Consider the following 13,299-nt stretch of genomic DNA (forward strand, 5'->3'; position numbering starts at 1 on the left):
CTCTCATCGATGTTTCTCTCTCTCTCTCTCCTTCTCCCTCTCTCTCTCTCTGAAATCAATAAAAAATATATTTTAAAGAAATTTAAATAAAAGCAAAACAACACTCCTAATCTATACAATGCCTAAATCTTGGGATCATCCTCTCTAGTACTGCTTCCCTACCCTCACCAGGCTGAGTTCGTGCTTTCAAGAGTGCTCAAATGTGACATTTATATTATTGCATAACTATGATGTGCATCAAGCTTTGGTGCACAACAATAAACAATAAAATCCAAAGTAATTCATTCCCAAAAAGAACTGTGGAAACTCCACCACGTCTGCAGAGAACTGAAGTTTTCATTGACGCTGTCTTTCTTCTGATATCATCAAACTTTCTTTTTTCAGTTTCTTTTTTTTTTTTTTTAAATATATTTTATTGATTTTTTACGGAGAGGAAGGGAGAGAGATAGAGAGTTAGAAACATTGATGAGAGAGAAACATCGACCAGCTGCCTCCTGCACATCTCCCACTGGGGATGTGCCCACAACCCAGGTACATGCCCTTGACCGGAATCGAACCTGGGACCTTTCAGTCCGCAGGCCGACGCTCTATCCACTGAGCCAAACCGGTTTCGGCTTTCAGTTTCTTTTTTATTTCAAGAAAGGCAATTTTATTTCAAGAAAGACAATAATGTTACATGCAATAAACCTTAATATCTCAAGAAAAACTATTTTAAATATGATGTTACATGCAATAAACACCAATTATTCAAGAAAATGATCTTACATATAATATTACAAGAAATAAACATTAACATTTCAAGAATGAAAGGATTTTAAGTATCATAATATTACCAAAACTGTACTAACATAATATGATATCACAAAAGTTGTAGGAAATATTAAAAATCTGCAAGTAACAGGATTACTTCTATTATATTCTAGTATATATTTTTTCCCTCTGGCTCTATTTTTGTTCATCAGTTTATGTTGTTCATTATATTCCACAAATGAGTGAGATCATAGGATATTTATCTTTCTCTGACTGGATTATTTAGCTTAGCATGATGCTTTTAAAGTCTATTTTGTCAGATGTGAGTATTGCTACTCCAGCTTTTTTTTTTTTTCTTTTCTATTTGCATGGAAAAATTTTTTCCATCCCTTCACTTTCATCCTGTGTGTGTCTTTTGTTTTGAGGTGGGTCTCTTGTAGACAGCATATACTAGTTGGATCGTGGTTTTTTATCCATTCAGCTACCCTACACCTTTTGATTGGGCCATTTAATCCATTTACATTTAGGGCTATTATTGAGAGGTACTTATTTATAGCCATTTTAATTCTGTATGGCTAGGTTTCTCTCTTTCTTCTTCTCAGCAATCCTTTACAGCAATCCCTTTAGCATTTCTTGTAATGCTGGCTTGGTGGTAATGAACTCCTTTAGCCTTTTTTTGTCTGGGAAGCTCTTTATTTGACCATCTATTCTAAATGATAGCCTTGCTGGATATAGTAATCTTGGTCTCAGATTTCCATTACCTTGAGTACTTCATGCCTATAGAGCTTCTGATGAGAAATCAAGTGTCAGCCTTATGGGAACTCCTTTGTAGGCAACAGTTTTCTTTTCTCTTGCTGCCTTTAAGATTCTCTCTTTGTCTTTAATTTTTAGCATTTTAATTATGATGTGTATGGGCATGGATCTGTTTGGGTTCTTCTTGTTTGGGGTTCTCTGTGCCTCCTGAATTTGTATGACTTTTTCCTTTACCAGATTAGGGAAGTTTCCTACCATTATTTCTTCAAACACCTCTATTCCTTTCTCCCTCTCTGCCTCTTCTGGCACACCTACTATTCTAATATTGTTACGTTTCACATTGTCCCACGGCTCCCTTAAGCTGTCCTCCTGTTTTTTGTTTTTTTCTTTTTGGTTCTCTAATTAAGTGGAATTTTCAACTCTATCTTCTAATTCACTGATTCAATTGTCAGCTTCCCCTAATCTGCTGTGTGTTCCTTCCAATGTGTTCTTTATTTGTGTTGTCATCCTTTATCTCAGGCTGTTCTTTTTTCATAGTTACTATATTATTTTTCATACTGTTGAGCATTTTTAACATCATTACTCTGAACTCTGTTTCAGATAAATTTCTTATCTCTACTTCATTTATCTCTTCTTCTGGAGAATTCTCTAGTTCTTTCATTCGGAGGTTGTTTCTTTGTTTCCTCATTTTGGTTGTCTGTTTGGGTTTGTGACTATGTTTTAGATAGATCCTCTATCTGATATCATCAAACTTTTACTTCACTAAGTGCTTCAAAATGTTAACCATAAGCCTATTATCAAACTCCTCACTTTCATAAAGTAAGTCAGCAATAGTAACTTTCAACTGCTCTACAGCAGAGGCTCTGGGCACAGGAAGAAAAACATTTTTCAAACCCCAAACTCACCTATGATGCTACTGCTGCTAGGTGCACCATCACCACCATCACCACCATGGCCTTGCCATTCAGAAGTCCCCTTCCTACTCCAGCTCCAGAAATCTTTATCGCACCAGTTACAATAACCAAAATGTGATGAATAAGATATGGAATAAGTAAAGCTTGGACCTTGCTCTGCAACAGATACTACACTTTGATAAGCCATTTTTCTAGGTCAAAACTGGCTGAAGATCAGCCAGTTCATATGATTCAATCTAGCAAAACCAAATGCTCTGCAGGCAGGCCCACCTACAAAGGTACAGACAAGGTACAGGATCTCCTCTAGGGAAGCATGGGATCATAGTTCTGTCTCATAAAACTCAGTCCCTTTCTCCTGAATTACAAGTGTTCTCCATTACCAAATGGAAACTCCTCACATCCTCCATCCACAGAATTCTTCATTCACCCAAAAGGTACCAAGCCAGGCCAGGTGCACCAACACCGCTGCTATTCCTGATACTAAGTTTATTTCCATGCTGAACAATGGTGGACCCTGTATCCAAGAGTGAGGGAATAGGGACAGCCTTCCAAGGAAAGTTGTGTTGCCTGGCCAGGCTGGACTCCTGCCCTAGAGGGCTCCACCTGCTGGCATCTGCACTAGCTGTTTTCTGGGTTCCTAAGCCTCCCCTTTGGCACCCACTTATATAGTTTAAAATTTCCGCTGCTTTAAGCTTCCCGCTTATTCATACATGACAATGCGTAACAACATTTATCTTTATGGAACACTCACACTCACATTTCTAACATTTTCTTTCAATACAGGGCACCAAACTTGTAAGTTTTTATGTCATTTAGAAACCTCTCCCTCCTTATGTCCACATGAAAAGTAAGAAAGCAAAACTCCTTTACAAATGCCAACCCCACCCTAAGTCCAAGCACTCCAAGTAAGGAAACTTCCTGCCTCGAGTCCTGGCACTGCCATGCTCTGACTGCTCAGAGTCTCACCACACCATTCCACCCCACAACATACTGCACGTGCACCACCACCACTGAAACGTATGGCCACTTCACCCATCTACACTATGAGAATCCCTGGGGAATTTTCACATTTATACTCTCTAAGTATATGCACCCACCTAAGCTATCAAATGCATGTGGACTATTTGGAACCAATTATATCCTACAATAAAACCTCAAAGAGAAAAAAGTCCAAATATACTTTGCTGGCCATTTACTTTTTTATAGTAAAACCTAAAATAACCCAAAGTTTTGAGAAATAGGTTTTTTATCCAGATTGAGAATGTTTCTAAAATGTATGGCTCATTTTCCACAGTAATAAAATAAAATGAATTCTAAAGCAAACTTGTGATACAATTTCTTTTTTTTTTTTTAGAGAGAGAGGTAGGAAGAGAAAGAAACATTGATTTGTTCCACTTATTTATACATTCATTGGTTGATTCTTGTATATTCCCTAACCTGGGATTGAGCCCACAACCTTGGCGCAGCGGCACAACGTTCTAACCAACTGAGCTACCTGGTCAAGGTTTGTGATACCATTTTACACACACTACATAAACAAACCACTTAAAAATTGTAATACCCAGGCAAGTGTAATCTTACTCCTGAAGGTAAATGAAAATATTATGTAAAGAAAAATGATCATAACTTATTGAACAAACAAAACAGAACATATTTTTTACCTGTATGTTCAGCAAAGATTTAAAAACATGCTGCCCTGGGTGTGTGGCTCAGTTGGTTGGAGCATCATCCCATACAGCAAAAGGTTACAGGTTCAATTCCCAGTCAGGGCACATATCTAGTTTATGGATTCGATCCCTGGTCAAGAGTGTATGGGGGGCAACCAATTGATGTTTCTCTCTCCCTTCCTCTCTCTAAACATATCCTCAGATGAGGATTAAAAAAATATATATACTAGAGGCCTGGTGCACAAAATTCGTGCACTTGGGGGGGGAGGTCCTCAGCCTGGCCTGTGCCCTCTTGCAGTCCAGGAGCCCTTGGGGGATGTCCAACTGATGTCTTAGGCCCACTCCCAGTGTGGGAGCCTGGTTTCTGGTTGAGCAGCACTCCTCCTGTGGGAGCACACTGACCACCAGGGGGCAGCTTCTGCATTGAGCATCTGCCCCCTGGTGGTCAGTGAGCATCATAGCAACCGGTTGTTCCACTGTTCAGTTGATTTGCGTATTAGCCTTTTATTATATAGGATGGTAACACCACCAAATGTGGGCTGAAATCTCTTAAGAGACAGGGGGCCAGTTCTGACAGTGGCTCCCTCCAGTTTACAGAGTTTAAGCCAGAAAGGGTATTGTAGCTGCCAGGAACACATGAAGCACAGTGGGCCCTGACACCTGGGAATTGGCCGGGGACTGTCAACATTGGTGTTGCTAGGAGCTGGCCTGGCAGTCACACCTAGGCCTTGGTATTGAACATAAACATCAATGTCCGACAATGCCACTCTGGAGCATGCACCCACCTCTACCAGAGTCCACCAGGACCCAGAAGACCACCCCTCTGACCGCCCCAGACAGAGAAAGCGGCAGGAGTCTGGATGGGGGCCTTGCACTACATGTCACCACCAACCTTTACCTCTATCTGATCAACTCCTCTGCTGACTAGGTCGCCTCTAGGAAACTAAGACACAAAAAAAGACACTCTGTAGTGATATCTGAATATAGAGAAACCATGAACAAAATACCAAACACTCCCTCCCCCCAGCTAATGAGTGACTATTGTTTTTTATCAATTTCCACTTTAGTCTCTTCTCCCTATAGGGAAAATTTATTAAAATGCTAAATTATATGTACACCTAAAACTAATATAACTAAGATAATATTGCATACCAACTATATTTAAATTTTAAAAATTTTATAAAAGGATTTCTTCTATTTAAAAAATAAATATTGAATTTTAAAATTACCATTTTCTGATGGCATCCACTCCAGAGCAAAGCCCTAATTCCTTAAAAACTCTCCCAACTCACTAACACAAGCCCAAATCCTGTACTATGTCTATCACCATCTTCCTGAGATGGCCCACAATTCCCTATGTTGTGTGTTCTCCCTCGTTTCAATAAGCAGATAAACTCGGGCAGTTCAACTAATGGTATGTTCTGGTGGTCTTTGGCTGGTGGGCACTGATAGTTGTCAGGACATCAGTTGCCATGATAGGCCACTATACATGCAGAAATCATAGGAGCCTGGCTGGGAAAATGATTCTAGGATATAATATCAGTGCTGGTTCTCTGAATACATTCGCTGACCAGATGATTTTCTTGTCATCTGCCTCTTTTTCCTAAAAGCTGGATGAAGGGAGAAAGTCTAGTTAATTAGATGTCCTGATGAATAATGTTACAATTAATCAAGGATGCCCTGGGCAGCTTCCCTTCCCTCCCATTTCCAAAAGTCACCCCAGCACAAGGTTAGAGTAGGGCTGGACGACTGACTCATGGGCAGAGCCTGAGGCAACACTACTCAAGTACTTTAAGCCACATGTTCAAGCCCAATAAATTAACCCCGGCTTAAAGAAGTCAGGCTGTACACATGTAAGAATTTTAATAAGCTTGGAAAATGCTACCTAGAGCTTATGCACAAGCTTACTGTACCAATGGGATTCCCTGCCACCAGCCACAGAGTGCTAAGCCCCTGACAAGAGCTTTTGAGCACATGGGGCAGCAGTGACAGGGAGTCAGCTTGGTCCAGGTTTCCTCAGGAGTTGGAGACTCACAGCAGAAGGCTGGCAGCCAGATGGATGGAAAGCAGAACAGGGCATTCAGCTCGGTGGAGCCAACGGCATTTACTAAGAAAACATGTCAGAGCTTTCTTTGGTAGAAATCTGGTCCTCACACACCCTTCCAGAAATGAGCAAACACTGTAATCAATATCTGCATTTATCCAATGCCTGTTTGTACACAGAACTGTGTTAGGTACAAAAGAGAGTTGTTTAAGCAAACGTGGTCTCTGCCTTGTAGATGCTGACATCTAATATAAATAAAAACAATAAATCTATCCAGAGGATTACCAAACTAACTGAACATGAAAAAGTCAAAAGTAATGACTGTATATAGTAAATGCAATGGAGTAAGAACTGAAGGTAAGTCATGGGAGATGACTCTCTAAACAGGGTGGCGCCCTAATGGGACAGGTACCTGTTAAGGCTGAGCCTCTACCTGGCGATCAGCTTTTAAGAAACGCTTCAAGGGCTGCCTACGGGGCTTTGGGGAAAGGAGCCAATCAGAGAAGAGGGTGCAGCTTGGGAGATGATTTAGACAGAAATACAACTAGAGGGAGAAAGAAAACTGGACAATCAAGAAAATTAGGAGGAATCAGTCAAGCTGGTGTGTTTCTCAACTGCTGTGTCCCCTTTGGATAAACATTTTTAAAAACTCACATTCTTTTATCATGTTATTTAAAATTTGAAAGGAAACTCAATCTCCTATTTAACACCAAATCAAAGCAATAGTGGTTTCAGAATTTGATTTTCCAAAAGACACTAACCACCCTCTTTAACCTAGAGTTAAATATGAATCATCCAATCAGTTGGGTGGTATCAGTGAATTCTTAAAGAAGAGGATTTGGATCCTGGATCCACATGGGATCAGACAACTAGTAGTATTAGAAGAAGTAACAGCCTAAGGTGACAAAAACAGACCAGGGTACTAGCAAGAAAATGTAATAATTACCTGATTAAAATTTTTGAAGGAGAACTCTTTGTAGATGGCATTTCTCTCTCTTAATTCTGACCATCCTGCTGCTTTAAGGTCGAGTATAACTTGGTTCCTCTCCTCTGTTGTCAACAAGTGAGCATCTGCTGACTATGAAAAAAGCACATTTAGTATCTGTAATGTAGAGGTTTAGTTAAACTCAAACTTAAAACTCTTTTCCTTAGATGTAGAACAAAGTCTTAAGGACAATAATTTCTAACCACCTTTGGTTCCTTTGTTCTCAAAATACAAAGTTCTCAAATATAGACAAAACTAAAGCTAGCTCTGTACAACATAAGCTGCTTCCATGGTATGATAGGTATATCATTACCCCTTACCACTGTCTGAAACGTCACAATTCAGCTTCTCTGGTTTATTACAGATACAGTTGAGACTGACCATTACCACTGTCCATCTTACTAATGACCATTAATAATGGCCAGCATTCCAGAACTTAGGAAACTGAGTTAAACATACTCACCTGCAAGTATACTGGCAGGACCAGAATTAGAACTCAGCTATAAACTCTGGTCTAGTGCTCTTGGGATGGTCCCACACCACCTTAGTAGCCTTCACTGCTTATTGACATGGGACTTAACTGTCTTGGTTCACTATTCCCTTTCAGATATGACAAAAACTAATCCCCAGGGCTGGGGAAGGGGGGGGGCACAAATGCACATTTACATACGATTTTTTTTTAAATCTTTATTGTTCAGATTACAGTTGTTCCTCTTTTTCCCCCCATACTCCCCTCCACCTGGTTTTACATAAGATTTTGATAATAACTTCTGAGACCCACAGACCCTCTGGACTACAGGTAAAAAGCCTTTTGCCCTAGTGAAGTGAGTTTTCTTAGAGGATCAGTAAGATAAACTCCCTCCACAGTCTGGCCAGAGCACTGCCCAGTCCAAAGCACTTGTGTGCATTGTCCACCTTGTTCCTACTCACCCTAGTGATGAAATTCACAGCCCAAGAGTTCTGTTGGCTAACAGGCCCACACTTTCCATACTATTTGGTGTGTGTGTATGTGTGTGTGTGCGTGTGTTTTAAATACATTTTTGTTGATTTCAGAGAGAAAAGGAGAGGGAGAGAGAAATAGAAACATCAATGATGAGAGAGAATCATTGATCGGCTGCCTCCTACATGCCCCACACTGGGGATCAAACCTGCAACCCGGGCATATGCCCTGACCGGGAATCGAACTGTGACCTCTTGGTCGACACTCAACCACTGAGCCAAGCCGGCTGGGCTCCATACTATTTGTTTTTTAACTGAAAGAACTGTAATGTAAGCATCATGGCCAGAGAGAGGAGAGAAGGGCACTCTACTAGAAGTCAGAAGAGTTTCGTTCTCATTCTGGCATACGTGCCAATCAAAAACTCTTGCCTTACCTATTTGTAGGGTTACTGTAGGCTTAAGTGAGAGAGGGACTGTCATCCAGAAAGAGTGAGCCAATGTGAGAGTTCTCATCAAAGGGCAACTGGGGGCTGAGCTGGATTCTCCACTATGAAACTGGAACTCATTCCCACTTCAAAAATCCTAAAACCTTATATTACTGACATTAATGTAAGAGAGCGAAGTCAGTAAACTCATTTAAGGCAACTTATTCTAGAGGTTCGAGTCAAGATGGCGGAGTAGTGAACACTGTGCTCTCCTCTTCCCATGACCCCATCAAAATTACAAATTACAGCCCTGACCGGTTTGGCTCAGTGGACGAGCGTCGGCCTGTGGACTGAGGGGTCCCGGGTTCGATTCTGGTCAAGGGCATGTGCCTTGGTTGCGGGCACATCCCTAGTGGGGGGTGTGCAGGAGGCAGTTGATCGATGTTTCTGACTCTCTATCCCTCTATCTTTCTCTTTGAAAAATCAATGTTTTTAAAAAAATTACAAATTACAGAACCAACCTAGAGAACTATGTGAAGACTAGCTGAACATAAGTCCTATAACTAAGGACATTAAAAAGCCACTACGCAACTAGTAGGAGGCGGAGACATGAAAGGGGCTGACCCCGTGCCCAAGTGTGGCAGGTGAGAATTGGGAGGGATTTCACAGCGAGAGGTTCCCCTGAGGAGCCAAGGGTCCCAGCCCCACCCTGGCCTCCCCACCCTGGCTCCTCTGCCAGAAAGAGGAACCCCACAACACATGGCTGTGAAAAATCAGTGGGGATTCCACCCATCTGGGGGAGGTGGAAGGCCAGGCATCCTCTGAAAGGGCGATGCTCAGACTCAATCTCTTGCAGGCACTCACTCTGCGCTCCGACGGATGGACAGTCGCGGATGGACAGTCGCTCGGAAGCACCAGAGACAGGAAGAAACCGAGTTGTGTGGCTTCAGGGCTAGGGCTGAAGGGACAGTGGCCACTGTCCCTGTGCTGAGCCTACAATGGGGATATTACAATACCAACCTGATGAGATTTTTCAAAGGCTTCAACTAAAGAGGTTTTTAATCTGAAGGCACCCAGCATGGCACATGGCAGTCACTCAAACCATTCCTCCCAGAACACCCCAATTTGACTTCATCGCCAGGACTGGATTACTTATGCCTGGAGACATGCCTCGCGGCAGTCAGCATTCAACCTGTGTTCTCACCTTAAGGTCAGGAAGCAAGGTGCCTAGCTTCCTCCATCCCCGAGGTATTTTTAATTTCTTCTATCAAAATACTGCAAACTGCTCTGGCCGGTGTGGCGGAGTGCGGGGTCGGCTACCCTTACCCACAACAGAAGAGAAAAAGGGCTGCCAGTGATTCCTGGTCAGGGCACATGCCTGGGGCTGGGGCTCCGTCCCGGCGGAGGGCATGAGGAAGGCAGCCAATGGATGTTTTGCTCTCACATCGATGTCTGTCTGTCTGTCTCTCTCTCTCTCCCTCCAATCAATAAAAAAAAAAAAATTTTTTAATTGCAAACGGCCAAATGGGCTCCAATATAAGCAACTTAAAATGAATTTGAATGCAACGTTTCCCCCACTAGGTGGTGCTGCACGTTAAAGCTTTCTCTCAAGTTCATTTATCCCCAGTATAGCCATTTCTAAAAAGCAGGAAAACTGACGGACGCCACTCATAAGAAGAAAGAAGAATCGATGTGTCACCAAAAAGATAATTTATTAATAATTCCTCACAAAGAATAACACCAAAACAAACCCGTTCATTCAACATTCGGGCCCCCCGTGTAGAGCGAGCGCGCCCTGCGGGAGACGGTGCCTGCTCCTCGGAGCGCGCAGCCTCGAGGACCGAACAGCGCCGCCGGTCACCGCAGCGGCCTAACCGCCAGGCACCGTCCGGCCGCCCTGACGGTTCTTAAAGGACAGACGTTCTCGGCATCCCGCGGGCTGCACGGGGTTTCGAGGCCGAGGGGAAACGGAGGTGCCGCGGCCACCCAAGCCCGAGCCCCGAAGCCGGGCCCACCTCGGGCCTGCGCGGTCCCCCGGCCCCTCCGCCCGCGCCACGGAGCCGCGCCCCCTCCCGCACCGCGCGCCCTCCGCACCCACTCACCATGGCCGCGAGGCCGGGGCTCCAACCGCGCAGCGCCGCCCAGCGCCGCGTCGCCCCCCGCGCCCCCAGAGCCGCCGCCGCCATGGCCGCCGGCCGTGAGCTGCCCGGCGCACTGCCTGCCCGCCGTCCCCCGCCCCGGCGCCCCGCACACCGGCCCCGCCGGGCAGGCCCCGGCGCGGCCCGCCCCGGAAGGCCCCCGACAGCTGCGACCCACCCGCAGGCCCCGCAGGCGCGCTCGGCACTCCCTCCGCAGCGCCTCGGCCCGCCTCCGGGCTGCCTGCTCTGTGCGGGCGCCGGGCTGCCCTCGGCGCTCAGGTTTCACCTCGGGTTCGGCTCCCCGGGGCCGGGCACGGTCGCCGCACACTCGCGGCCGCGCTGACGGAGCTGGGCTCCCCCTGGGCGAACAGTGCGCCGGCGGGAGGGTGTCCGGGCCGGAGGAGAGGGGCTGAGGGTGGTGCTGGGCCCTCCGCTCTGTGCTCGCGGGGCGGGGGCGGGAGGGGGTGGTGAGCCTTAGTGATTCGGGTCCGCGACTGGCAGGTGGGCGCCCCCTGGGTCCGGATCGAAGCTTGTGCTTCCGCAGCTGCCGGGACGGGCTCATCTGTTTGCCTAACAGTCTGGGAAACCTGCTCGGTGTTGTCTGAAGAGCACCGCCGGCGCGGCACGCAGAAGGCGCCTCAGAGACACATGCTGACGATTTAGACAGATTTTCTGTATCGTTTTGAAGAGGGGCATGTTTACATGTGTGTGTAGTCATTAATATTTTATTCTCATCATTTTTTTGCCTTTTGTCTTTCTGAGATGTCATTCACATATAACGTAAAATTCACCCTTTAAAATGTGTAGTCCAGCGATTCTTAGTATAGTCACCTGTATCTTTTTTAACTAGCTTAAGCAAATTAATAATAGGAGAAGTTTTGCAGAGGATATAACAAAATACTCAAGAATTTTTTTTAAAGGGTGAGTCCATTTAAGTTCAGCTTAGCAGTTACTAGCGTTAGTTTGTGGGGTTTATTTCATACATTTTTATTGATTTTTACAGAGGGAGAGAGAGAGATAGAAACGTCAATGATGAGAGAGAATCATTGATCAGCTGCCTCCTGCACCTCCTGCAGGCCCTCCCCACTTGGGATCGAGGCCACAACCCGGGCATGTGCCTTTGACTGGAATTGAACCTGGGACCTTCAGTCTGCAGGCAGATGCTCTATCCTCTGAGCCAAAGGGCCTGTTGTTACTTTTTTTTTTTTTTTGCAAAATGGGGATGTTTTTATTTTACTTTTTCACATTCAGTATTATTCTGTATTAGTTTCAGGTGTACAACATAGTGGTTAGACAATCATATACTTTACAAAATAGTCCCCCCCTGATATTTCAAGTACCGCCCTTGGCCCATGCATAACTATTACAATATTATTTTTCCCCCATTGACCTCTCCTCTGCCACTCCCACCCCACCCCCCAGCATATATCCTCACCCCCTAGTGTCTGTGTCCATTGGTAATGCCTATATGCATGCATACAAGTCCTTTGGTTCATCCCATACAGACCCTCCCCCCTCCCCCCCCCCCCCCCCCCCCCCCCCCCCCCCCCCCCCCCGCCTTCCCTCTGAGATTTGACAGTTGATGCTTCTCTGTCTCTGGATCTATTTTTGTTCATCAGTTTATGTTGTTCACTGTGTTCCACAAATGAGTGAGATCATGTGGTATTTCTCTTTCTCCGACTGCCTTATTTTAGTGTTAGCTTTTATTTCCCCTATGGACTTGGAAAAATAAAGCTTTTTTGGCCTCAAAATAGCCTGAAACTTATGGCCCAAACCACCTTCTTCACTTTTGTCCACTTGATGAAAACTCAGGGAGAATCTCACTGGAGGCCCTAATCCAATGCTACTGGTCTCAAGGCATTTATCTAAGACATTCTAGTTTCTCTGCCTCAGGTGGATAGAGACTAGGGGTGGAATTAAATGTTGTATTTCCAATATTTACCTTGAGTGTTTACAATCATGAAAAATGCTGTACAAACTTGCTCATTAAAGAATTGAAAAATGAGGTGTGCTCTCTTCTAGGCGCATGCCCACACCTTTCCCCTTTTCTTCCTCCACTGGCAAGCTTCTCCTAAACTCTAAGGGACTTGCAACCAGGGGAGCAATGGGCAGCAGCAGCTGTCCCAGGCCAACCCCCTGAATCTGTCCCCATGGCCCCTTTTCTCAGACTCTCCAGTGAGCTGACAGAAGTCCCCAACTTGGCTCACTTCTTTACCATAACTTTTTTAGAGGCAAAGCAGCCCCGCCTAGTCTCTCTCCTGTTGCTTCTATCTTAGGCCTTTCCTTGTTTCACTGTCCCTAGCTCTAATAAATGTACTCTCAAAAGAAAGGGGGAAATGAACTGGTAAGTGAACAAGTTAGAGCCTATGATGTTGTGAATTATATTTGGTCTTTCCTAAGTGCTGAGCATGATAAAGGTGTCTTTTGTTAAAATGTTATTGAGTGCATTTTTGGAAAGCACCGAAGGATGAGGGCTGGTGGCCTATGGAGCCAACCTTGTGATTAGTATTAGAACTTTTAGTCCTACCCTCTGGCCTCTGGGGAGGTGAGCCACCTTGTGGGGGCTCCAGGCTCCATGAGGACAGACGCTCCTTTGTTCAGGACCTAGCCCTAGGTTATCTCTTCATTTGGCTTCATCTCTCCCATGTTTTAATATCATTTTTAATGAACTGGCCTGGTGAGTA

At 44.8% G+C, this 13,299-nt stretch overlaps 1 protein-coding gene across 5 annotated transcripts in view; it reads right to left on the reverse strand.

Moving 5' to 3' along the window:
• PCBD2 (pterin-4 alpha-carbinolamine dehydratase 2) overlaps positions 1 to 11,188 on the reverse strand; it is a 60,646-nt gene extending 49,458 nt beyond the window's left edge. The window contains exons 1-3 of one of the 5 annotated variants that reach the window (XM_070414967.1): positions 10,794 to 11,188; positions 9,342 to 9,470; positions 7,075 to 7,206 (exon numbers count right to left, since the gene is read on the reverse strand). In XM_070414967.1, the coding sequence (XP_070271068.1) occupies positions 7,075 to 7,206; positions 9,342 to 9,470; positions 10,794 to 11,177 (645 nt within the window). In that variant the 5' untranslated portion in view covers positions 11,178 to 11,188. Of the gene's footprint in view, positions 1 to 7,074; positions 7,207 to 9,341; positions 9,471 to 10,579; positions 10,691 to 10,793 lie in introns of those variants that run through there. The other 4 variants (XM_070414968.1, XM_070414969.1, XM_070414970.1 and 1 more) reach the window with 4 other exon arrangements.
• Between the last annotated feature and the right edge of the window lie 2,111 nt (positions 11,189 to 13,299).

This window comes from Myotis yumanensis, unplaced genomic scaffold (assembly GCF_028538775.1).
Source record: "Myotis yumanensis isolate MYYU_CA2020_CCGP unplaced genomic scaffold, mMyoYum1.0.hap1 SCAF_5, whole genome shotgun sequence".
Taxonomy (NCBI): Eukaryota; Metazoa; Chordata; class Mammalia; order Chiroptera; family Vespertilionidae; genus Myotis; species Myotis yumanensis.